Source organism: Gnatocerus cornutus, chromosome 6, assembly GCF_029298725.1.
Source record: "Gnatocerus cornutus isolate USDA-ARS CGAHR chromosome 6, icGnaCorn1.1, whole genome shotgun sequence".
NCBI classification, from domain to species: Eukaryota; Metazoa; Arthropoda; class Insecta; order Coleoptera; family Tenebrionidae; genus Gnatocerus; species Gnatocerus cornutus.
Window position 1 is genome coordinate 9789136 of NC_142238.1, and position 25111 is coordinate 9814246.

The 25111-nt window shown below is 39.0% G+C and overlaps 6 protein-coding genes across 8 annotated transcripts; 3 read left to right on the plus strand and 3 right to left on the minus strand.

Moving 5' to 3' along the window:
* Positions 1-12: 12 nt before the first annotated feature.
* Positions 13-4828, plus strand: LOC148172718 (eukaryotic translation initiation factor 2 subunit 3, X-linked-like). 2 transcript variants are annotated; one of them, XM_088038566.1, is made up of 7 exons: positions 13-129; positions 281-455; positions 3306-3542; positions 3592-3809; positions 3869-4054; positions 4109-4339; positions 4383-4828. In XM_088038566.1, exons 1-7 carry the CDS (start codon positions 58-60, stop codon positions 4677-4679), a joined length of 1416 nt encoding a protein of 471 aa, XP_087894692.1. In that variant the 5' UTR covers positions 13-57; the 3' UTR covers positions 4680-4828. The 2 variants fall into 2 exon arrangements, with proteins under 2 accessions (XP_087894692.1, XP_087894691.1); XM_088038565.1 differs by lacking the exons at positions 3306-3542; positions 3592-3809; positions 3869-4054; positions 4109-4339; positions 4383-4828 and adding an exon at positions 1466-3266.
* Positions 4829-4855: 27 nt separating this feature from the next.
* ATPsynO (ATP synthase subunit O, mitochondrial) lies at positions 4856-5781 on the minus strand. The gene is made up of 3 exons (XM_088038568.1): positions 5654-5781; positions 5193-5567; positions 4856-5145 (listed from the first exon to the last, which is right to left on the minus strand). The coding sequence occupies exons 1-3, from the start codon at positions 5678-5680 to the stop codon at positions 4918-4920; spliced, it is 630 nt and encodes a 209-aa protein (XP_087894694.1). The 5' UTR covers positions 5681-5781; the 3' UTR covers positions 4856-4917.
* A 70-nt stretch (positions 5782-5851) lies between these two features.
* On the plus strand, positions 5852-9482 carry Cul5 (cullin 5). The gene is made up of 7 exons (XM_088038564.1): positions 5852-5944; positions 5998-6219; positions 6273-6810; positions 7502-8351; positions 8399-8698; positions 8774-9110; positions 9157-9482. The coding sequence occupies exons 2-7, from the start codon at positions 6190-6192 to the stop codon at positions 9442-9444; spliced, it is 2343 nt and encodes a 780-aa protein (XP_087894690.1). The 5' UTR covers positions 5852-5944; positions 5998-6189; the 3' UTR covers positions 9445-9482.
* Positions 9483-9663: 181 nt separating this feature from the next.
* Positions 9664-11463, plus strand: hd (humpty dumpty). Its single transcript, XM_088039992.1, has 2 exons — positions 9664-10830; positions 10879-11463. Exons 1-2 carry the CDS (start codon positions 9775-9777, stop codon positions 11422-11424), a joined length of 1602 nt encoding a protein of 533 aa, XP_087896118.1. The 5' UTR covers positions 9664-9774; the 3' UTR covers positions 11425-11463.
* Positions 11454-12422, minus strand: PSMG1 (Proteasome assembly chaperone 1). Its single transcript, XM_088039993.1, has 3 exons — positions 12166-12422; positions 11904-12120; positions 11454-11853 (listed from the first exon to the last, which is right to left on the minus strand). The coding sequence occupies exons 1-3, from the start codon at positions 12243-12245 to the stop codon at positions 11473-11475; spliced, it is 678 nt and encodes a 225-aa protein (XP_087896119.1). The 5' UTR covers positions 12246-12422; the 3' UTR covers positions 11454-11472.
* A 47-nt stretch (positions 12423-12469) lies between these two features.
* On the minus strand, positions 12470-25016 carry Rbcn-3A (rabconnectin-3 alpha). 2 transcript variants are annotated; one of them, XM_088039990.1, is made up of 28 exons: positions 24765-25016; positions 24517-24714; positions 24228-24465; positions 23380-23526; positions 23207-23327; positions 22975-23157; positions 22797-22927; positions 22571-22748; positions 21856-22522; positions 19006-21800; positions 18643-18951; positions 18307-18593; positions 17834-18259; positions 17425-17784; positions 17131-17373; positions 16826-17082; positions 16144-16559; positions 15828-16095; positions 15587-15778; positions 15350-15531; positions 15053-15299; positions 14756-15007; positions 14473-14556; positions 13692-13752; positions 13431-13639; positions 13309-13378; positions 12967-13259; positions 12470-12915 (listed from the first exon to the last, which is right to left on the minus strand). In XM_088039990.1, the coding sequence occupies exons 1-28, from the start codon at positions 24849-24851 to the stop codon at positions 12706-12708; spliced, it is 9111 nt and encodes a 3036-aa protein (XP_087896116.1). In that variant the 5' UTR covers positions 24852-25016; the 3' UTR covers positions 12470-12705. The 2 variants fall into 2 exon arrangements, with proteins under 2 accessions (XP_087896116.1, XP_087896117.1); XM_088039991.1 differs by lacking the exon at positions 14473-14556 and having other exon boundaries at positions 24765-25015.
* Positions 25017-25111: the final 95 nt, after the last annotated feature.

Consider the following 25111-nt stretch of genomic DNA (forward strand, 5'->3'; position numbering starts at 1 on the left):
TCTTAAAATTGACACGATGACATGCTTCCCGCTTTTTAGTTTGGTTTCCCGGTTAAAATGGCGACAGCAGAAGGTACAGGCGTGACAACTGGTCAGCCAAATCTACACAAACAGGACTTGCAAAAATTGGTAATTGATATTTACGTCTAAGTTAATTAATGTGTTCATGCTAAAGTTGATAATTTTGTGATTCCGTGAATATTTGCTACATAACCTCAATGTTTGCATCATCTTACACAGCTGCTGTTGTTGACTCTTTACAAATGCATGTATTTTACAGGATCCTACGAAATTAACAGCTCTATCACCAGAAGTCATCAGTCGTCAAGCGACAATTAATATTGGAACAATTGGACATGTAGCTCATGGCAAGTCCACTGTCGTTAAAGCCATCTCAGGGGTGCAAACCGTAAGATTTAAGAATGAATTGGAAAGAAATATTACAATCAAATTAGGTATGATGCTTGTACTGACCTGCAGTAGACTAACGTAGAATTTTATATCGTAATTCACTGCCTGAGAATTAATTTTTTATTTAATTTGTCTGTTGTGGCAGTTTTCACCTTACTATCTTTGCACACATGCGCACACAAGTTTTAATATTTTAATAATGCATTCATCAATGGTTTTAAAAGGTGATGTTTTTAATTTATTTCATTATTAATTTGTAGGGTCATTTCATGTAAATATTCGCTTTAAACAGTATAATTATTTAAACATAGAGGGAAGAAAAAAATTAAAACTGCTAATTCCTTGAATACCTTGAAGGTGAATAGTTTTATAGATCCTAAATTACACAAAAAGCAAAATGCAATTAAAAGACTATTCCTTTCGTAAGTTGCGTAATTGTAACACATTTTAGTCCAAAACGATTTGATAACATACATTAAACTGTTTCAGATCATAAAGCCGTTTACACTTCGTCGTATTTTGAGTTTCAATAAGTTTTCGTTAGATTCTTCAAAAGCAAGAAAGAAGTTTATTTTTTTTTAGTTTTATTATGGTGTTCGTTTGGAAAAAGTTCAAAAGAAAACTTATTTCGGTAAATAAAATATGCATAGACTTTTAAACAATCGATCAATCGACACCGAGTTTTAAAAAATTATGGAACAACTGGGGAGTTCAACGAAATCGATAAGTAATATATAATTCAACAAAAAATTGTTGTAACAAGAGTCTGGGTCCCTTGCATTTCCTGAGAAACGGCAATCGTAGCTCATAATTTATTCAATTATTAATTTAAATTTTACATGAAATGACTCGAACCGACGCTGTAACAGCGTCTTTAATCGTTGACGTGGCAGTGCGAGCAGTGATCGTTGTTATAAACTTGTGCGTATTCGTGTAGTGCAGTGCACCTTAAACTCGCCCCCATCGAACTGATAGTGTCTTTATAAACAGTAGTATATTACTTTCTCCATGTTGAATCGTTCTTCATTCTCAAACCGTTTATGTGGCTTTATAGAGAGGCTCCAGTTCGATGAAACGGGTAAAATCACATGGCCGGAGGATTTCCGACACATTCGAGTGGACCCAAGATCTCTTAAAACAGAAGCACAACGAAAGGGTACGAAGAGAAAATGGAAAAGCATTAAAAAACAGCCTGTAACATATTCGAGGGAGTATGCAGTGGAAAAAATTTTAAAACATGAAGTCTGCGGGGGCAGACCGATGTTTCTGGTAAAGTGGGAAAATTATACCAACGACCATAACACGTGGGAACCGTTGGAGCACTTGGAGCATTGTCCGTTGGTTCTAATGGACTTTTTCGCTAACAATGTTGGAAAGCAAGTCCTGGAGGCTTTGTCGGAAAAATTAAACATTTCTAACAATCTTAGTAAGCAGTCGTTGCTGGACAATTTGGAAAAGGTGGATCTGCGAGCGCTACCGCAGAAAGTTAGCTTACAGCAACGAATTCTTCGACTAGCGGCTACCCCACCAAAAGAACGCCATGTCGTAAAATTAAGTGAAGGTAAACGCGACATTCTTTTGTACCAATTGCTTTTAAAACGGGAAGCACAATTGGCCGAACTTGAAAAATGGGAAGATTATATCAATTTCAGCTGCAAGGAGGATGCAATCATCAAAGTTGAAAATAATGTAGACTTGGAAGAGCCGCCTAAAGATTTCGTTTATATTAACGAATACATCGCTGGAAGTAATGTCGTAATTCCATATCAACCCGCCAAGGGATGTGATTGTGACGAATGCGGACCTAGAAAAAAACAATGTTGTGGCCGCCAAGATCCCAACAGCTTTACCTACCGAAAGCCAGACAGGATAAATATAATTCCTGGCATGGCGATTTATGAATGCAACGATTTATGCAAATGTGGACCAGACTGCAGAAACCGAGTTGTACAAAAAGGGCGGAAAGTCCCACTTTGTATATTCCGCACTGAAAATGGGTGTGGTTGGGGCGTTAAAACTCTACGGAAAATTCATTACGGAGAGTTTATCTGCCAATATGTTGGAGAAGTCATCACACACGAAGAAGCAGAAGTTCGTGGGCATACTTATGATGCCCGAGGACTAACTTATCTGTTCGATTTGGATTACAATTCCAAAGATAATCCATATACAGTAGATGCAGCAAAATACGGAAATATTTCACATTTCATCAATCATTCCTGTGAGCCGAATTTGGCTGTTTGGGCGGTTTGGATTAATTGTTCTGATCCAAATCTACCTGAACTGGCACTTTTTTCTCTAAGAGAAATAGAAAAAGGAGAAGAGTTAACATTTGATTACATGACCGATAATATGGGATCTGCTTCTAATACTCCAGAGAAAGCGCGGCCAAAACTACAGACACCTGATAAGAACGAGGTTTTGGCAGGCAAGTCAGTCTGTAAATGTACGGCTGATTCCTGTCGTAGATACTTATTTGGATAAGATTGTAAAAGACAAGTTAGATGTTTACGAAAGTTGATCGTATAGATAGGTTTAAGAGTTAACCGTACAATGTTTACGATTAGATAATGTTAAGTTTCTTAAGAAATGTGAAGATTGTTGTAACTTCGTACTCACTGTTTTTAGATGTTGATAATAAGTAGTTACGTTATGTAGATGTTTTTCAACATTTTATTATATTTTGTACGTATATTAGATCTTTTATGACACTGCCAATGTCTCACGAATATGTAATATGTTGTTTTGCAACTCTAATACAATTGATGTAACTTTCTTAAATAAAAAGTTAACTCCATATGAAAAAATATTAAAGACCAGTTCAGTCGTAAGACTCCAAAAAACAAATGGATTCAGTCCTAGGTTAATATTAATTCATTTATTCATATTTCAAGGCTACGCGAACGCAAAAATCTACAAGTGTGACAATCCCAAGTGCCCCAGACCCGCTTGTTACATTTCTGGAGCCTCCTCGAAGGATGATAGTTTTCCTTGCTTACGACCTGCCTGTACTGGTAGATTCCAGTTGGTACGTCATGTAAGTTTTGTCGATTGCCCTGGTCACGACATTCTTATGGCCACCATGCTTAACGGAGCTGCTGTGATGGACGCAGCACTTCTTCTCATTGCCGGTAAAATCAACATTATGAAAATTCTAGTGGTAATTTTGTTTTTGAGCAGGTAATGAGTCTTGTCCGCAGCCTCAGACTAGCGAGCATTTGGCTGCTATTGAAATTATGAAGTTGAAACACATTATAATCTTGCAAAATAAGATTGATTTGGTCAAGGAGGGACAAGCCAAGGAACAGCATGAGCAGATCGTGAAATTTGTGCAAGGAACTGTGGCCGAAGGGGCGCCGATTATTCCGATATCGGCTCAGCTGAAATATAACATTGAGGTAAGGTGGTTTTGCACATCGTTTATTTGTTTACTAAGTCAAATATTTAATGTTTTTAGGTATTGTGTGAATATATAACAAAGAAGATCCCCATCCCTGTGAGAGATTTCACATCTCAGCCTCGCCTTATCGTGATCCGTTCCTTCGACGTCAATAAGCCAGGATGCGAGGTCAATGATCTCAAAGGTGGTGTTGCTGGCGGTAGCATATTGAGGGGAGTTTTGAAAGTAGGACAAGAAATCGAAGTAAGTAAAACGGCTTTTCATTCCACAACTACAAACTAATGAATTTTTAATTAGGTTAGACCTGGTTTAGTCAGCAAAGACTCTGAGGGAAAACTAACTTGTCGCCCCATCTTTTCTCGAATTGTATCCTTATATACGGAACAAAACGAGTTGCAATTTGCTGTTCCCGGAGGTTTAATCGGAGTTGGTACTAAAATTGAACCAACTTTATGTCGTGCGGATCGTTTAGTTGGTCAAGTCTTGGGTGCTGTTGGGGCTCTTCCAAGCATTTTTATTGAACTTGAGGTAAGAAACTTTATTAGTTTGATTGATAATGACTGTTGAATAGGTGAGCTACTATCTCTTGAAACGATTGCTGGGTGTCCGCACGGAAGGAGACAAGAAAGGCGCAAAGGTTCAAAAGCTCTCTAAGAGCGAAGTCTTGTTAGTCAATATTGGTTCTTTAAGTACTGGAGGACGTGTCGTTGCCACGAGAGCTGATTTGGTTAAAATCGCTTTGACAAATCCTGTTTGCACAGAAGTCGGCGAGAAGATTGCTCTTAGTAGACGTGTAGAAAAACATTGGCGTCTTATTGGATGGGGACAAATTCGCGGAGGAGAAACAATTGAACCTACCACCAACTAAACACCAGGTTTCCATATAAGCGTTTTTAGTTTTTATTGAACCTTATATTTTCTAACAAGTTATAGAATATGGTATTTATTTACAGTTTGGTGTTATTTAGGTATCATTTGAAACTCATGTTTAAATTATGTAATAAAACGTGGGCTATATTTTCTTATTTTACAAAAAAAACCCGATTAAAATCCATGTAATGGTTTATTGAATAACTATGCAACATCTATCATGATTCACAATTACTTTAAACTGGAGTACTGATGAGTTCTGTGTACTTCTTAATCTTGCTGGCAACGCTCATATCCACATACCTGTCACCAATGCTCACAACCATCCCTCCAATAATAGAAGGATCAACTTTAGCGGTCAAGTGAATAGACTCGTTGGATTTTACGAACGATTTCAAGACACCCTCTAACTTTTGCCTTTGACTAGCGTCCAATTCCCTGGCGGTGGTTACTTCACAGGTCACCTAAAAACTTGCATTTTTTCACTGAAAATGTACAAGAATTTGTTTACCTCTCCACGGTGAGCTGCCATGATGATTTTAAACGCGTTTATCACCCCATTAATGTTCTTCAAACGCCCATTTTCCGCAAGCGTTTGCAGAAGATTAGAAGTTTGCGGATTCAGTGAGATTTTTGAGGCAATGGCTTTTAAACCTTCGGACTTCAAGCTACGTTTGATTGTTGGATTCTTAATGAACTCGTTTAATTTTACGTCGGATTTAAGAGCATCCTGGAATTTCTTTAGGTCTTTCTCTACTGTGTCAATGGTTTTCTGTTTAGTAGCAGCGGAATACAAAGCAGTGGCATAGCGCCCATCGATGCCGAAAACTTGGACTGGGGGCTTAACCAGTTGATTGGTGATATTGCCGGTGCTGAAGGAACGCACCTATTCAAAAAATCAGACTCGTTATGTAACCAAATTGATCAAAGGACATGCTGACTATTACATCTCTAAAAATGTTAGAACCTTACCATCATGGACAGTTTGTTGCAGGCCATGGCTGTTGTTTAAAGACCTTTTTCTTATTTTAGTATATAATTGGAAAAAGGGCACGTAACCCCCGAATCCCAAGACTGTCAAACAGGGATTTTGTTGAATTTGACACTTGACAGGTTGTCACTGTCACTTTTAACTTTGTTGCGTTGGTATTAGTTTGTTCAAATGTCAAGTTGAAGTTTGTCTTTTGTGAAGCAGGTGCAAGGTGCCCTGTTTTTAGATTTTATTTCTATATAATCGTTTTTACACCATCGCTTTTGACTTAAGTACGTTCATTCAAGACGCAAAGTACTCAAAGTACTTATTTACTTCGCTGCAGTTGGTATCGCCCCCTCCCTAAACATTGAGCTGTCTGGTCATGGTGGAAATTTTGTCCATTCGTCTCTCTTGTCGGCTTTTTAAAGGAAAAATGTCCCAAAACAAATAATTGGAATTTTTGTTGCGCCTCGTAAAATTAGCAAACAATTAGCCCAATGTAAATACATATCAGTGTGAGAACAAATTATTTCCAATGCCAATTGCAACCTCTAAAATGCTTAAAGTAAGTACGAAAATTAAATTATATCATCGTCTTAAACTCGTTCCTTTATTCAGGAGAAAGGCCAATTGAAATTTGAAGACAAATGGCCACTAATGCGCCCCATTGTTTTAAAACTATTAAAACAAGAACCTGTGCCACAGAAAGAATGGCAACAGTTATTTTATGATGTGCACTTAGTTTGTTTATGGGATGAAAAAGGTCCTGGAAAACTGCGAGATCACCTACAAGAGGATATAGTTCAATTTATTAAGCAAGCTCAAACACGCGTACTTGCCCAGAGACAGGATGAAGCCCTACTAAAAGCTTATATAGCAGAATGGAGAAAATTTTTCACGCAATGCAACTATCTACCAACCCCATTTAGACAGTTAGAAACTTCTTTACAAGGCAAGACCTCAGCAGGAACTACAAATGTACAAAGTAGTAGTGGGAAAAAAGGGGCAGCAGATGAAAGTATAGTGAGGAAATTGATGTTGGATTCTTGGAATGAAAGCATATTTAAAGACATCAAGCATAGACTGCAGGATAGTGCTATGAAGCTTGTTCATGCAGAGAGGAATGGAGAAGCTTTTGATGCTCAACTTGTAATAGGTAAAAATTATTGCTTGTTGATTTTTCCTCCTGAAATACATATTATTTGTCTGTTAAAATTGAGTTCAAGGGGCTAAAGGATTTAACTTTAAAGCAAACGTTTTAGTAAGACTCAAGAGCTTTAATTTGGCCCTTAAATTGAACTTGTCCTTGAGTGTATCAAATAATGTGTTTATATTACTTGAGTTTCATTTATTTTATTATTTAAAAAGCAACCTTCAAAATACACATTTACGTTTTCGCTTGTCCAAGTAAACATGTCAAGAAGATAAGCAAAATAATTATTGATAATAATTGTGTTTTAGCAGTTTTCGAATATAGTCTTGCAATAAATAAAATTAATCTCCCATTTACAAGTGAATAGAGCCCTGGACCAATTGTATATTTTTTTGGGTTTGTTACATCATGTTTGTGAGAGATTCTAAAATTAAGAGGAGTACAAAGAATGCATTCATGTTATCTCATATCTCATCTTTAATGTTTTTACAATGATGTAATGGTGCCAATTCATGTTTAATTAGCGTTGATAGATAGATACAGTTTTTGTCATTTCATTTCACTTTTATCATTGTCGGTCCCGCATATTTTTAGGAACACTAAAAACAATTTGAATAAAATGAAGGCTCCAAAGTTATTATTTCTACTTCAATCAAAAATAGCAGATAACATTGACATGTAATTTTCCTTCTAGGTGTTAGAGAATCGTACGTCAATCTGTGTTCTAACACTTTCGACCGATTGAAGATTTATCGCGAAAACTTCGAAGCCGCCTACATCCAAAGCACTGAAATGTTCTATAGACTGAAGGCACCTGAGCAACTAGAATCGAACGGCGTTCAAGCCTACATGAGATACGCCGATAGTAAACTAAGAGAAGAAGAAGCACGAGCCCAACGTTACCTCGAAGCCGGCAGTAACGGAGTTATCCAGTGCTGCGTCAAAGTTTTAGTCAGCAATACTCTTTCGGTTCTCCTAGCTGAATGCGCCCCGCTAATTAAAGCTGGAGAAACAGAAAGACTCCAATTGATGTTCCGTCTGTTAGAACGAGTCCCGGAAGGTGTTCAACCAATGCTTACAGAGCTTCAGAATCATATAACACAAGCTGGTTTAGCTGATATGGTTGCTGCAGCAGATATTATCACTCAAGATTCGGAGAAATACGTCGAAAGACTTTTAGAGCTGTTTAGGAAATTCAGTAAATTGGTGCATGACGCGTTCTCTGATGATCCACGGTTTCTTACAGCTAGAGATAAAGCGTTTAAAGCTGTAGTTAATGATACTACAGTTTTTAGACTAGAATTGAATTCCGGGCGAAATGCCGGAGGGAAAGTTGTAGCTCCTGAAAGTAAATGTCCAGAGCTTCTAGCTAATTATTGCGATATGTTGCTAAGACGAACGCCACTGTCGAAACGTTTAACGACAGAAGAAATTGAAACGAGGCTCAGAGACGTCTTGTTAGTGCTTAAATATATATCTAATAAAGATGTTTTTATGCGTTATCATAAAGCACATTTGACGAGACGACTTATTTTAGATGCAAGGTACATTTCATCGAATTAATTATGTTTTTTTACCACTCTCATTTCAGTGCTGATAGTGAAAAAGAAGAGGATATGGTGGAGTGGTTGCGTGAAGTTGGAATGCCTGCTGATTATGTAAACAAATTAGCACGAATGTTCCAAGACATTAAAGTTAGTGAAGATTTAAATGGACAATTTAGAGCTTCCACGGCACGACATGACGCTATTAATATTAAGATTTTGAATGCTGGTGCTTGGGCTAGAGGCTCAGAACGCGTCACAGTCAGTCTACCGGTAGAACTTGAAGATTATATACCCGAAGTGGAAGATTTTTATAAGAAAAAACACTCAGGAAGAAAACTGCAATGGTATGAAGTCCCCTGTTTCAGACAAACTATGAAAATACATCAATTTCTTTTATTTAAACATTGTTTTTTGTTTAGGTATCATCATATGAGTAATGGTACAATCACTTTTGCGACAAACGGTGGCAAATTTGATTTAGATGTAACGACTTTCCAAATGGCTGTGCTTTTCGCATGGAATCAACGACCACATGATAAGATAACGTACGAAAATTTGCGATTGGCCACTGAACTTCCAGACGGTGAACTAAGACGGACCTTGTGGTCATTAGTCGCGTTCCCTAAACTGAAAAGGCAACTCCTTTTAATGTCGCCCAGTGTAACTGCGCCGAAGGACTTTACCGAGCATACAGTGTTTTGGGTCAATCAGGAGTTTGCACTTGTTAAAAATGCAAAACCACAGAAACGGGGAAAGGTACGGAATTTAATGATTAGACTACTTATAAATTTGTCGTATTCAGGTTAATTTAATTGGACGATTGCAACTGAGCACCGAAAGGTCACAAATGGAGGACAATCAATCTATTGTACAATTGAGAATCCTCAGAACGCAAGAAGCTATTATAAAAATTTTGAAAATGAGGAAGAGAATATCTAACGCGTCTTTACAAACAGAGTTGGTGGACATTTTGAAAAATATGTTCCTTCCTTCTAAGAAAATGATTAAGGAACAATTAGAGTGGCTCATTGAACACAAATACATGAAAAGAGACGACGATGATATTAATACCTTTATTTATATTGCATAAAGTTGTTACAATAATAAAACATTTGTTATATATCACAACGTAAGATTTTTACATGTGCTACATTTAAATTGATCTTTTGTGAATAGCTTAGTTATATTTTGAATTCGGTGATTCCCGCTTAGCAAGAGAATGTAAATCCACCAATTGTGACTCCGCTAGTTGTCATGTGACCAAAAAGCAATACCACTATTGGTGTACGCTTGAAATTTTTGCGAACTGGGGTTGGTGGCCCTGCCACGCTCAATGTCAAATGTCAAGTAAACAGGTGTTTTTGACAGTTGTGTACATAACATTTTGGTTCGGTTTATTTTTTGACTGAAATTGTAAATAATGCCAGAAAGTCCCAAAAAAGAAACCGTAAAATGGCATCATCCATCAGAAGTTATGAAGCTGCACAAGCTCAAAATGAAGAAAAAGGCTCTCCAAGCCCGCATAGCGGGCAGTGTTTTAAACAAGTCCACAATACCAAGTGAAGACAAAAACGCAGTTTTTGAAGATATCATAACTGCTAAGAAACGCAAGAATCCGTTTTCTAAAGCCGACAATAACAAAAAGTTCAAAGAGGAAGTTCCATCAATTTTAGAAGAATCCACAGATCAAACTTTGTTCAAACTACTACATCAAAATGAGCCCAGTACGTCTTGTAACCAAACGAAATTGACTTCATTTGAGAATATTTTAAATAAAGAAAGTGAAAGTGAAGTGCTAGTTGTGAAAGCAAAAGGCCAAAGTGATATTCCAATAGACTGGTCATTGAAAACAAAAACGCGACTATGGTCAGATCGACCGTTTTCTTGGAGCCCGAAGTTGAAAATCAGCGAAGAAGCTTCAGGCACTACAGGTTTTGTCAGATGTTTAGATAAGAACAGTGCCACAAATTTAGACACATCCCCAAATTCAAAATTCCACCAATGTTGTCTTTATTGGCAACAACCATCACTGCCCTGGCTCACACTGTTTCCACGCACTTCTGGAAAGGTCTCAGAAGCTGATGGAAGCATTGTGACCAACCCAACAATTAAAGCGAGTTTACAAAATGCTTGGAAAGATAGTTTGCGCTCTTTGTTTCAATTATTGCGAACAAAACAATGTCCGTTTTTTTATGTCTGCGCGAACAGTTTTACTGTGCTTTTTCGCGCCGCAGGAATTTGTGGGATTAGTGACATCCATGCTTTAATTACCCCCACGACTAGGGGATTTAGACAAATGCTCAAACAGGAAGAGATTGAGTTCTCCATGCCTTTGAAGAAGAAGAGAGACTCAGATCAGGGATATGAAACTTGGGATTCCACTGTTGGGGAAACAGAAGAGGACCCCCCAGATGAACAATGGCTGGAGAGTATGGGAGTTAATGCAGACGACATCAAACAAATTAATTACACACAAGTAAATAAAGTCAGTACTTTTATTCGGTTTTTACTTTTCGTTTTCTAGGCCAAGATCGTGCATAAAGCCGAATGTGAAGTGGACAACAGCGAACAGAGCTTAGTTTTAGTTCAAGATGTGGAAGTCCACGCTCTCTACAATTTCTTGCTCAACTGCAAGAGTGCAACTTCGCCCACAGGGCCTTTCGCTGGTATACCTCCGACGCTGCTAGCGCCGGTCGCTTTTAACGGAGCAACTTTAAAGTCTCTTAAAGTCAGAGAAAGTAAAGTTCATCTTGACAATGCAGATTTTCATTCTCTGGAAATCTCAGGACCTATACTTCCTAACACAGTACATAATTTATTTTCTATTAATCCGTCCGAACATAATATGAGCGCAACTTTCGTTAATGTTGCGTCAACACTGCCTTTTAATAAAGTTTTAAAGATTGAAGATGATGCGTCTAAAAGAAACATAATTTTTGACAAGGAAAATTTATCTGATTGCGGTTTGAATACGAAAATTCTTGAACGATTCTGCAAGGCTGATAGTTGTGTGACTCATGTAGAGTGCTTAAAATATAGCAATGATAACCAAACTTATACATGGACGTAGTTATAACTTATTCATATATAAATAAAGTCTAAAAAAATGTTTTTTTATTTATAAATACAAGTTGCTTGCAGCAGGATTTAAATTTGATAGTGGTTTACTAACAGGTAAATTTAAAAATCGCATAAGTGTAATAATTGGGCTGGTATTAACTGAATCTAAAGGCGAATTATCCATGTAAACTACAAATAATGTGGCATTCAAACCTGTATGAATAGAATATGATAAAACATCAGCCCCTAAACCAGAGACCAAATTAGGGGATTCAAGTTTCTCATAATTAGATACACTGGTTGTTTCAGTAGACAACTTCCTGATTAGCGTCTCAGGTTTCTCTGATGAATCAAGAGTTTGATATGCTGACAAGGTTTCTGAAATTATTCCATAGATATGTTTTGCTTTTTTAATCCACTCAGACAGTTCTTCAACAATCTAAAACAAATATTAATTACCTTTTTTGCCCTTTAAGGTAAAAAACTCACTTCTCCTGTTGTGATATCTTTCTTCACATATGAAATAATGTACTTATTATCCGCAGTCTGATATATTTGAACGTCTCCTGATTCCAATTTAACACAAGGTGTTTGGGAATTCAAAATTAAAGCACTGAATAACTTGGTAATTTTTGCCCCTTCAATAAATATTAAAGTATCAAGATGTGGAGGGACTGTTAAATCGCCTTGCCACACAATTTCCGGTCTAAAAGTAAAGAATAATCGACAATTATATTGGTTTGGGTATTACTTCGTGTATTCCGGATATTCCTCAAAGTCGTCATCGATTAGGGCTCTTGTCGAGGGCTCCACAATTTCACCAAAAACCATCGTCTTGTATTAAAAGTACAAGAAAAATCACTCCAGTTAATTCAAAAAATGACTCGTTGTTTTTTTCAAGCAACTTGAAAACAATACAAAATTTTTCAGGTTATCTGTCAAAAGGACTTGTCATCGTCATTTATCTCGTGGCTAACGCTCCAACAGTAACGTGCATTTCACGTCATCAAACAAACCGTCGGTTTTATACCATCGAAATTTTAATATGCAACCCATTTGGAACAAAATTTTTATTAAGCATAATACATCTAAAATACACGTATATCTTCTCTAAATTTCGTATTCTCACATATAACAATATTAAATAGATACACCATGTAAATTTCGACAACAAACAACAAAAATGAAAACCAGAACAATCGTAGAATAACAAGCTATAAAAATATGAGATAATCAGAATGCATTAGTTACAACAATCTAAAAGCTTTACACTTGATTTTTAAGCAAAAAATTAATGATGGTTGTGATGCACCCCAAGCAAGGTTTCCCTGTCTGGAAGTTGACGCACTTTCATGCTTCCATCAGCTCCGCATGAAAAAAGTCGTGCATGAGAATCAATATGTAGTTGTGTTACACCTTGGCCAATGTTCTTGAAAAAGCTGCTTCTGGCATGCTCCGTTGGAAGTGAGAGAAGAACGTTCGGGACAGCCACACCCCAAACCTAACACACATCAAAGAATGATTTACAAATATTATTAAAACTGATTTTTACCTTTATATCTCCGTCAGCTGAACCAGTAGCAAAGTACTCCTCATGAGGATCAATCGCAATACATTTCACTGCATTTTCATGTGCCGTGAACTTGTGCCTTATAGTTTTCGACCTCACATCTATCAAACAGACGTCGCCTCGTTTTCCGGCTGAGATAAGTACTTGGTGTTGTGGTGCAAAGACCAGACTACTAGCACCTTGATCGTGACAAGTAAAAGCTACCACTAAAGCTTTACCGTGTGGCAGAATCGAATCCCAAATGCACACATTCTTGCTTTCGGAGCTGTGCCCAGCTAAACCACACAATGTTAAATCCGCACCTTCAATTCTAGACAAACTCACCTGTGGCCAATAAACTACACGATCCTAAGAAAACAAAATCGCTGATGCCTTTGTTGTGACACTGAAGGGTCTGAAAAGTGCAATCATGTTGAAAAGTCCTTTTTATTCAATTAATTACGTACGAAGAAAGGCCGAGTGGCGTTAGCGCTTAAGCCAACTTGGAACAAACTCAAATTGCCGTCAGAATCAGCGACGCCAAATTTATTGCCGTGTTGCGAAAATCTCACTCTTGTGACCTTAGCGTATGTGCCTGGAGGTCTTGGAGTTGCCACAGGTTGCTGATGTCCCCATTCCCATAGTTGAACTGAGCCATCTTGACCACCGGTCAAATCTTAAATAATACAATCTCAAAATAAAGTTGACAATGATGATTCAAAACTTACATAGTGGGAGTAATGGATGAGAGCTTATTCTTCTTACTCCGTCGATTTTATGTTTCAAAACCTAACAAACAAGGTGGTGTTAAAAAAACATTTATAAAGAAAACTAGCTTTCATGCTTTATGTACCTATCCGCTTTGTGATAGGGCAAATTTTTCGTGACTGGACTGAAAAGCCACTGCTAAATTTTAAGTGCATTGTACTGAGCAAAACAGGGGGTCGCAATTTTATCAAAAATTGACTGATATTACTCCCTTAGTGTGATCTTATTTTGATAAAACTGTTACACCCAAACAGTGTATTCACGATTATGCTTCTAGCAAGTTTTGAACACACTATGCACTATACTTATAAGTTTTTCTTTAATCTTTTAAAATAAAACAAACGAGACGCCTGTTATTGTTCTTTCAAATAAGAGCTAAGTACTTAAACGGAATATTTCCACAATATTTCATTTCATTGATCAAAAACTTGCAACCACATGCCGTCACCAAAATAAAAAAAAAGGTAAAACAAAATCTGCCAAACGTGATGCAATTTTTTTCTGAAATTATTCCTATGAACCTGAAAAACTAGTAAAATATTTTAAGAACTTGGCTTCTTATTCAAGCGATTAAAGTAAAAACATGTTAAAGCAATCAACTGTTTTAAAAAAGTCGAGATATTTTACTAGTTTCCCTTTGTTAACACCAATGCTACGATCTATGAGTCAAATGTCTATAATCTGCAACAACAACCACAACACAGGAAACAAGCAATAACAGAGCAGTGTTAGAAAACACACCGGTCGAAGCATGTGCGCCGACCGAAGCAGAACGAGATGGACAAAATTGGCATCGTGACAGCCCGGGAAGCTTACCCCCTTCATCTACACACATAGGTACACAAAATTCTCATTTAAATATTCATTTACGGAAGAAAAATCAATACACACACATGAAGCGAAATAACTAATGTGATTACCCTCGAATCCAAGTAATTTTATCGAATATTTTAAAAATGTTAGTAATTTTACAGGTCAAACGTGGCACACCTCCTTCAAAAATATCTGATCAGTATAAACTTACCACACTAGTGCCTCGCCCACTCTGACTAGCAATGCCAGGTTGTGGACTTCCAGGTTGAGTGTCCTTTGTCTTATCACCAGCACTCTGGATAACGAGGAATGGTGGGACGCTGGGGTCCGGGAGTTCTTTCGTCAAATTTAAAATGTCCAATTCACACTCGTCTTCCAGCCACGCCGGAAGTTCAAGAAGAAGCGAAATGTCCATTTCTTGTAACTCTCGAGGAGTGGCGACGACAATCAGACCCGAATTAACCTGAGAAAATAAGTCTTTCTTCACTTCATCGGAAGAAAAACTCACTTGATTTAAACTAAATGCTGCTATCGAGTCTTGTTCTTTGTGAATGATGCGCACTGGCTCGGGAGCAGCTGGTTCAGGATGAGGGAGTTCTTCTTCTAACGCGCCCAGGGAGCGACGTTTGCCGAAGACTGCACGAATAAAGATATCGTGGACTGGTTCTTGATGAACTAAGAAGGTCCACAGTCGCCTGGCGGTACTCGCCGAACTCTTGTTACTGAATGGAGTATTCTGCGGCTCCAGCAGTTGTCTACAAACGCAAAAATTTAGAAGTAAGAATATGGCAGAAGGTTATAGAACCTGTATTTCTGTATAGGAGGACCGGTAGTGTTCACTACGAAGCAGCCCGGAATGTATTCAGGAGGTGCCTGTCGACAATCAAGTTCCTTCTTGAAGTTTTCTTGCCAGTTGGTGAGTCTTCGTAAGCAAGCGTGGATGAGAGGACTGGCCACCGGAAGTTCGCTAACTTCCAAGCCAGCAACCTATTAATTGATTCAATTATGAACGGAATTGGTTGATTGGGAAAAATTAACGTACCGACAAAAATTCGTTGATCCGCGTCTGCACGATTTTCAAAGTCGCCATCTTCAGTACCAACCAAGAATACGAATTTGGATCGGAATGCTCATTGTTCTCAGTCCGAACATTCGGAGCCGGTGTATCAAACACGTCCTCATCTTCACTCTCCGAGTCGCTCGAAATTTCATCACACTCAGGGCCAGCAGCAGGCTAAAAAAATAATCTCCACATTTCGAATTTACAAGGTTTGAGAACTTACTTTTGTCAACAAGAACGCCAAAATGCTCATTTCAGGTGGTATGAATTGTTCCCTGTAAGTAGGTTTATCCTCCTTCATTTGCGAAGGTTGATGCCCTAACAACTTCGTGTTAAGTTTAACTCTTTGCTTATTCAACCAATTAGCGGGACCCGTGACCTCTTCAGTTGGTGTACTCTGGGCATTTTGCGTCGCCTGGTTACCGGCGTTCGTACTGGTTCCTGTGATACTCGCCGTCCGCAAAAGCTTCTTGATGCCACCCCCAAATAATCTATTTCGTCAAATTACATTAGTGTGAAATGTTGTACTTTGTACTTACCGCCCCCAAACTTCACTATCAAATACGTGTCCAGTTACGTGGAAAAGTATTACGCAATCACAGGTACTGAGTCCATACAAAACCAGTGCAAGATATGTCGCAACAAAGGCTTCACACAATACCACTGTCAATCGTGGTGTGTCTTCGTCTTTTTCTCGAGCCAATAACGCGCGTAAGCTCGTCACTCCTGGCCACTTTGGCGCTAGAGTTATAATTTGTTGACTTTCATTAACGGACATTCGACGCCGCCGACCAATTAAATGTGTTGAGCAAAGCTCTTGGCTCTCGGAAAGAGTGTTCTTAAAAGTGTCAGAGTCGCAAAGCGACTGATAAATGCAAGCTGACAAAGCTATAGCTAGATCTCTAAGAACTAGAAGTTGGTTTTGACAAGTATTTGGTTTGGGAAGTTCCACCATCTGAAAAAAAAGCGTGCAAAAGTTACGGTAATAAGATTTAATTACGCATATAACGAAATAGTAATTCGTTCAAAAAAGTTATGTTAAATAATCGTATTTTCTATTTTTGTGATTTGTGTTTTTTGTAGAAGTCGACCCTCATAAACTCATAACTATTGAATTACCCGGAAGTCTTATATAATGCATTTTTTGTAATATTTTATTAATAAGTTGTTAATATAGGAATTAGTTTTATGCCAACGATCAAGAAGTATATCATAACTCACCGTTTGTAACATATCGTGAATCAAACACTGCAAGTATCGAATCGGATCGGCAGTCACAGTCTTACTGCTGGCAACACTCGCAGCCAAAAGAGGTAAGCTCGTCGGGAAAGGTAAGGGACTCAACAACTGTTGGTGCGTCTTTTCTTGTTGCAGTTCTTGCAACAACAGAACTAATTCCATTCTCACCGATGCTAAACCACCAGTAGCGCCGTGTAACGAACAGTAACTCATCAAAGTTCGAAGAAGTGTTTCATTCGCTGTAATATTAACGTTACAAACTCAAAATTACCATAAAAAAAGAGTACCTCTGAGCCACCGTTTGCGCTTTGCAGCTCTTTGTACTTTCGCTTCAAAGTCCAATTTTTCTTGTACCAAAATTTCGTGAAGAGTAGGACGCGTTAGACCTTCAGAGTTTGAATTTTCAACTTCGCCGCTCGGTTCGAGTTCTAAAGGTTCGACAATTTCAGTCGTGGCGTAGTTACATAACTGTCGTAAGGCTTCGACTTCTTTTTCCAACCAAATGTAAAGTTGATACCTCAATTGGCCACCTACAGTACAATACCATTTTACGTTCTATCCCAATTTAATAATAATATTACCATCCACTTCAAAACCGGTGGCTAAAGTCGACAATTCTTCCATTAGAATCTTCAAACAGGCGACAAACTTCAACTGTTGCGCCATTATATCAATGTGTTGATTTGGAGACTCGTCTTCTTCCTCATCGTCATCTTTATCGTCACATTTCATTTTTATTCCTTCATCAGATTCTTCTGAAGCTTTGTCTTCTTCGTCATCATTCCAATTTAAAACCAGATCGTCAGTTTTCGTCTTGAAGTCGGTACTGGGCGTACTCCAGTCGAAATCACCAGCTGACTGCACACTGTCAGGCTTCGTATCCCAAGTGATCATTCCAGAGTTGATTTCAACCTTAATGTTGTTTTGTTTTGGTGACACCACTAAAAAGAACAACATAAAAAAACAGTAAAAACAATAAAAAACACTGACAAGGTGTTGGCTGCTTGTTATCCGTAACAACAATAGGAAGTTTCGACAAAACTTCCAAAGCCAAAGCCGGACATCCTGCCCGGAAATGTCCATGAGCTGTAGCAAAGTACAACTGTCTTTCCAGCGGCGTGATTGATTCCTCGACAATCACTTGTTTGCCTCCCGGAAGCCACACTTTTTTCTGCCCTGAATTTGCCACGTGTTGTCTAACCAACAGCGGATGGGTCCGCAGATACACATAAAAGTTGAATACGTTAGGATCAGCTTCTTTCGTCTCTCTAGTTTCGTCATCGTGAGCGTAATGTTGACTTCCAGCGTTACCAATCAACAGTGTGCTCAAAGCTGCTTGGTGCTCTTTCAACGACCAAAACGCCATCGAACGTAAAAATGGATCAGGATGTGCTTTCGTTATATCTTGATTCGAGCCTTGAAAAAGACACTTAAACACGATAATAGAATAAAAGAAATATTACCATCAGCTTCACAACCAAGAATCTCTTGATATAACAATTTTTTAAAACTGTCACCATCACCTTCGTACAATCGCACAATTATAATGGCGAGTTGAAGATCTTGTAGTTTTTGTAAACAGACTTCCATTGCATCCTTCAGGTTACCAGCCAGCAAAAAGAAGGCAGCGGCGTGGTCAAATCTCTGTTTTCCCAAAAGTGCGTACGCGTTTTTAAGAGCGGCCTTTCGCCATCTGTTTTCTGAGAAATTGTTTGCAAAGAATTTCGTCATTCTTTCATCGCGTCTCGATCTGAAAAAAGTTTCTTAGAAACTCTGTACTACGTGTTAACTTCACAAACCTGTATAGACCCCACAACAAGCTCTTTTTATTCATTGCCAAATAATACAGTGCTGCATCCATCGGATCCTGCTTCGACTGATATGCAGCTTTCGCAAGCACTTGCACGCATTGTTTCAGAGTTCCCAAATTTCGAACCCACCATCCAACGCCGAGTTCGCGCAGTAAAGGCCATGTTGGTTCGCCTTTTGCGTAGCTTGGTATCAAATTAAGAAGTTCTTCTTGGTTTTCGGAATGGTAAGCCCAAGCTAGGTTGTTGGTACCCACGCCTTGCTTTTGAAATTGTGATCTTTGCGCCAACGGAAGACACCTGTAAGTTAGAAATGATTAACAACGCTCTATTTGTAACCTGAAGGCAGTGTACCTCAGCAAGTATCCGTAATGTTTCATTGCCAACAAGAAGCGCAGACCACAATCGTCTAGATTATCGGTGATGATTTCATCAGACTGTCCAACCAGATTTTCTTTGGCCAAGGCGGATTTTGCCGAATCTATCGCGAATCGTTCTGCCAAGTCAGTATTGCATGTGGAAACGGTGTCAGCTAATGCTAGCAGATGCATCTGATCCAGACTGGATAATCCGGGTAAATGCATGTGTGTTAGAAGTCTTGACAACACACGGCCTTGTTTAGGGGTGAAGTGTGTGATTCCAACATTGCGTTCTGATTGTCGTCTATCCATCCTGGAAATTTCTTTGTCTTCCAGCAGGGTATCCAGAGACTCTTCCATTGTTATATTATTGTCGAACAAATCATTGTAGTCTTTGTCTTCTTCTTGTTGCAGTTTCTGCTCTTTGTCAGCCGCCAAAAGAGTCCACAATGGCAGGGGTGGAATATTATTAATCTCGTCGTAATCTAGAGCAATCTCTCCGATACTAGCTCGGTGTTCGGGGCTTCCCGCAGGATAACTCACAGACAAAGTCCGGGCTCGAGCCCATCCTTGCATATCTTCCGGTGTTTCTTGGTTACCACCAATACACTTTACCAAATGTGCTAAAATCGCTTTGACCCATCGGATTTTTCCAGAGTTAAGCAACTCCATTAACTGTTTCGGGTGGTATTGAGGAAGAACGGGACAAGCAATTCTCGAGGCTTCAAATAGCCCGTAATCAGGCATGTAGTCAATATTTGCTTCTTTGTTAGCTCTCTTTCTGTCCAAAATCTGTAAGTTAACAGAACTGATACGACCCAGTGTTGGCATTGCTGCTAACTTTCGCTGGTTCTCTTGAGTCAGCGTGCGAAAATCAACGTCACGAAGAGTTTTACCATCAGGTTCACTGACTTCAACTGGTGAGAGCGTTTGGTCTTGAGGTCTCCACTGCGTGTAAACATGCATTTCAGAGTCCATTCCCACGACAAGGATGCCGTCGCGTACCCAACTGATTTGCATAGGAAGCGCTGGTAAACCATCAGCAGTCTGAAGTTCAATTTTACGTAAAGTCATCCACTTAAAATCATCCACAAACATGGGTTGAGCGAGAGAACTCGCTTTTCGCAAAATCGGTCTGAAATTGTTAACCGACTCTTTCATGGCTTTGACGTTAGCTTGGGCTAAATCTGTTGAAAGAGGTGTGTACAACATGATTTTACTACCACAAGCCACTGTGAGAATATGCGAACCGTCTTCGTTGGAAACCCAATCTAATTGAACTAAATGTTTCTGTGTCAGTGGACAAATATTTCCCATCTCTGAAATCGACTTTCTTAACGACTGTAAAGTGGTAAAGCTCGGCACGGCGAGCAACGTAGGTTTGATGTGCGACTCAGCATTTAAGGTCTGTCTGTCATCGTTCGAAAACGTGTGCAAAACCTCGTTGATTCTCTGTTTCTTCTTTAGGGTACGAGAGTCATACAAATAACTCAAATCGAGGTGTCGATCGATGTGAATACGCGGCAAATGAATATTTTTCAAGTGGATAATATCTTCAAGAACCCATTCGGTACCACCCGTTGACTCACACTCATAGATAGCTACACACAAATTAATAAATCTTGAGTCAGGATCGTTCTTGTTCGGTCTAGTAAAACTCTTTCCGTACTTGTAAGCACAAGCTAATCGGCCAGAGTACGCGACGCTTATATTCAAAACCTGCCCTTCAATTTCAATAGCTGATTCCTTCAGCATGTTCCACTCAGTCCACGCTTTTCCTGTGTCAACCATTACGCTGTCTTCTTCCAAAAGGTACTGCTTCATAGTCTTGAGTACTATTGGATTCATCGTAACAGTCCAGAAGCGGATAACACCATCACTGCAAGCTGTTGCGAAGCAGTACGGTGCTAGACAAGCCGGATAAATAGATGCAGAGCTTAAATGCCCGGCGGCTGGAGCAGCATGAACAATTTCCACCCCATCAGGAACAGGAAGAATCTGCTTGACTTCACGTGTAACAGTAATGTTGATGTGAGGGCTAACTTTCGCCTGCTTAATGTGTAAAGACTCCATACTATTTTTTCTGGAGATGTCGTTCTCATCTTGGACTAAATTACAATCAGGGACGTACATCTGACTTCCGGTTAGCGAAAAATCCGTCTCGTTTGAAGCTATTGTTAGTTTCCACATGTGAATTATCGTGTTTTGATCAGTGCAGTCTAGTAATACTATATAGAAGGGTTCTTCAAATACTGTGTTTTGTTGCAAGTCAACCATTGCATCATGACCGGAAATATTCACAGGCGAACTTCTTTCTCCAGTGATGAGTTGCTCCTGATACACGTGTAGAAAAGTGGTATTTTGCCACTGAATCGCCTCAGAGATGGTTTCCAGTTGTATGATACAACCGGGTCTAGAAGTACTCTGTTGTGACACAATATTGATATTCTCTAAAATGCTCTCTTGGTTGTAAGACGACAGATCTGAGATACTCTCATTTTCGTCAACTTCTCTTCGCTCTTTAAACGACAAATCCGCGAGGAGAGTACGCGCATCGATTACAGCTTGATATACACGCAGACATTCTCCATCGGAGGCTACGAAACAAGCGCTCGGTGAGTTCGACAAATTTCCCAAAGTACTAGAAGGAAGAAGTGTGGGAATCCAAGCAACATTACTGAACGCAGATGGCTCGGGAGAGCTGATTCGAGCCAGTTCGCAGATTCCGCCGGACTTTGAGAGCGGCCCCACTGCATCGACTTTCCAAAGGATAAGCTCGCTGCAGAAGCCCTAAAATTCGACATTGAAGAAATCGAAGGAATTGCAGTAATAGGGAGATGCTTACCCTGCTCTGACTTTTATTCTGTTCAATTATATTATGATGACTCGTCGTGAGGAGTAGAGGCAACACCGGATGGCACGTAATATCATTGACCCTGAATCGATGTCCAGAGGCCCTACTCCTATGTCCTATACTCAAAACTTGACTAAATTTACTCTGATCAGCAAAAGTTAATTCCCACAAGTTCAGGGTTCCATTATCGTGTTTTGTGACTAGAGAAACCACCACAGACTCGTTTTTTTCTTCAGGAGGAGGCGATGCTTCAGCGTGTGGATCACTTTCGTCTTCTTCTTTAACACTTGTGAGTCCACTTCCAGGACCATCGCGATGAGCGACATCTTTGACTAAATGTTTGATAATAGGAGCGGCACTGTAGAGACTAACAGTAGTCGACATGCTCATTGAATCACCGAGAGGAAAAGCTGAAGGAATTCTGGTTGAGAAAGAAACTTGTGCTTGTCGGAAAGAACCGGGATGGTACTCGTCCAACCATTCTACAACCCAAATGAGGAAACTCCCGTCAACTGGATGAATACTGAAGAGTAAATCGGGACTGTGATGCCAGTCCCGGAGTAACGTTTCAATGCGAGCGTCTAAACTGTCAGGACCACTGGACTCCATTAACGGTTCTTCAGTGTGTTCCGCGGCGTCAGAGTGATCTACCACTCGCCTGCGAATTCATAGTTAAGACTATGACAAACTTTTTAATGTTTTTTACCTTGTGAGCTCTTCAAGTAAAGACTCCGCTTGCATGTTAAAATGCATTTCTTTGTTATCCAACCAGTGGAGAACAAACGCTGGTCGCGGGTTACAAAAACTTATGCTTGGAACGAGAGGGATGTCGGTTTCGGCGTTTACAGAAGCCGCAAGGTGAAAATGTAGGCCCGGAGTGACACCTAATTAAACAACGTTGAAAATTGGTGTGATAATAAGAAATATTTCACCTGTTCCATGGTATCCATATGAGTGAAAATCATGCACGCTATAAGTCGATGGAAGTGTAGGAATTGGAGGTGAAGGCCCTCCAACACCTTGTGCTTGTCGTTTAGCATGACGTCGGATATGGAAACACGTTCTAAAACTCACCACTTAACAAAAAATCACGTTTCTAACAAACATTACTTCATATGTTTCAGTCTTTGCATAAATCGATGCTTGTGACGATGAGTGCGAAATTTGGGATGATTCGCCTGTGGATCTAGCTGCGATAAATTGACTAGGCCGTCTTCGGGTAAGACTGTTTCGACCCACAAACGGCAAATGTTGTCTTTGCAAGACGTTACCAACATGTTGGAGACCGACCCTCTACAACCAATCATTACAATCTACAAAAAATTCTCAAGAGGAATCATACTTGGGCATGTATTTGCTGGTTGTTCGCCATGACAAATGGGTAACAGCTCGTGGATGTGCTATATAGACAAAGCCGTAGTCCAATTCTACGGGACCATCGGTGCTTTTAGAAGTAAATAAAACTAGAAATGAGAATAATCAGACGATGCGAACATGTTTGTAGCTGACACTCACAGTGCTTGTTCTCGTACCAGATCTTCACCAGTCTATCATTTTCGCCACACGTGGCAAACAAAGTACCATCGGGACTAAATGCCAAGTGTTGGACTGGGATTGCCGTGTTAGCTTTCCAGACGCATTGCCAACAAGTTTGTTCTTGTTCTATACAAAATGCAGTCTTACAATGTGAAAGTTCACAGTTTTTAAACAATTTGTGTTTACTCCACCCATTATCTACACTGTCGTTTTAGAAAATTAGACATGTTTTATGATGAGCAATAAAATCTAATTCCGTAATCATTGTTAACTCCAAAATAAAACATGAAAAATAAACACCGCGTGCGTCTTAATAAATAATTTCTTACAAATCTAGTTGTAAAGATAATAATCATAGAAAGTTATAATTACTTTGATCAGAGTTAATTTGAAGTGCGCCTTAATTTTCAGATAATAAGTGTTTTACTATAGTGATCCATATCGAAGTACATTCTTTTAGGCGTTCTCCAAAAATCAGTTTTCTTTAATGTATTATTTATGTTGTTATAATGTGTGTATTTCTTTATTCGTTTTGTGATTATATTGATTATTTTACATCGCCCTCAGAACGAATAAACGCTCATAACTATACAAAAAAGGGACTTTTAACATTCTTAATTGGTGGCCCATTTCACCTAATTAAAACTAATTAAAATAAATATTAGTCTCGTTATACGCTATTATCCAGCAAAGCAATATAAATCTACACAACAGTAAAGTAGTAAATTATAAGTGGGTTTACATCGTTAAAATTGCTGGAATATACTTTTAAATGAAGCTAGTGGACATTAAAACGTTTAAACTATGCATGTGATTACGTTGCATACCTTGTGGTTTATCTGGTTCTTCCAAAAAGTCGCTCGAATCCGGTCCATCAGCATTTTCGCCGCCCCCTAAAGTAAACGTAACATTTCTCTCCTCTTCAATAGGCTGTGAATTTAAGTGCCAAAGTTGCACATGAGCTCCTGCAGTCAACAATCGCGTTCCTTCTAAATTCCAACTCAAAGCTCTAATTGACGAGTCCGTTTTTAAAGTTCCAGTTTGAACCCACCTATAATCTAACCCCTACACCAAAAACAAAGCTATTACTTGTTTAAATTTAATCATTGAACTCACATGACGTGAAGTGTTTTGAATAAGTGGTGTCGGTTCATAAATACAGACAGTGTTATCATAAGCGGCCGCAATTTTGCCTGTATCACTTGAACAATCAATGGAACTAATTCGTATGTAATCATGGACAGCACCAGGGATAATTTGGACTCTTTCAAAAGTGGATGCGAGAATGACTATGTTACATCCTGCGGCGTATGCCTGGAAGAAAGCCCTTTGGTGGTGGTTTTTTACATTTTAGGGCAACTTACAGTAAAGGGTACACCCTCAACACTGCCAACGGCGAAACATTTGTCACCGGCGTTGCACGCACCACTCACAATTTGGTGTAAATTCATGTTTACGCAGTTTTAAAGGTGATTATTAGCGCGGAGCAATCATTATTGCAACGGCAGGCACCACATCTCGAGGGCAAATCAATTTGTTTTTTGTTCGTCTGACAGGAGTGACATATTTCTTGACGTTTGATCAGCTGATAGAAGTCACGAGATAGCTGTCATTTTTAAATCTTGGCGCCAATAAAACAAATTTAAAGGGAATTCAAATATGTAAAAAAAAACAGTTTATTATTAATTTATATAATAAGAATAAGTATCCA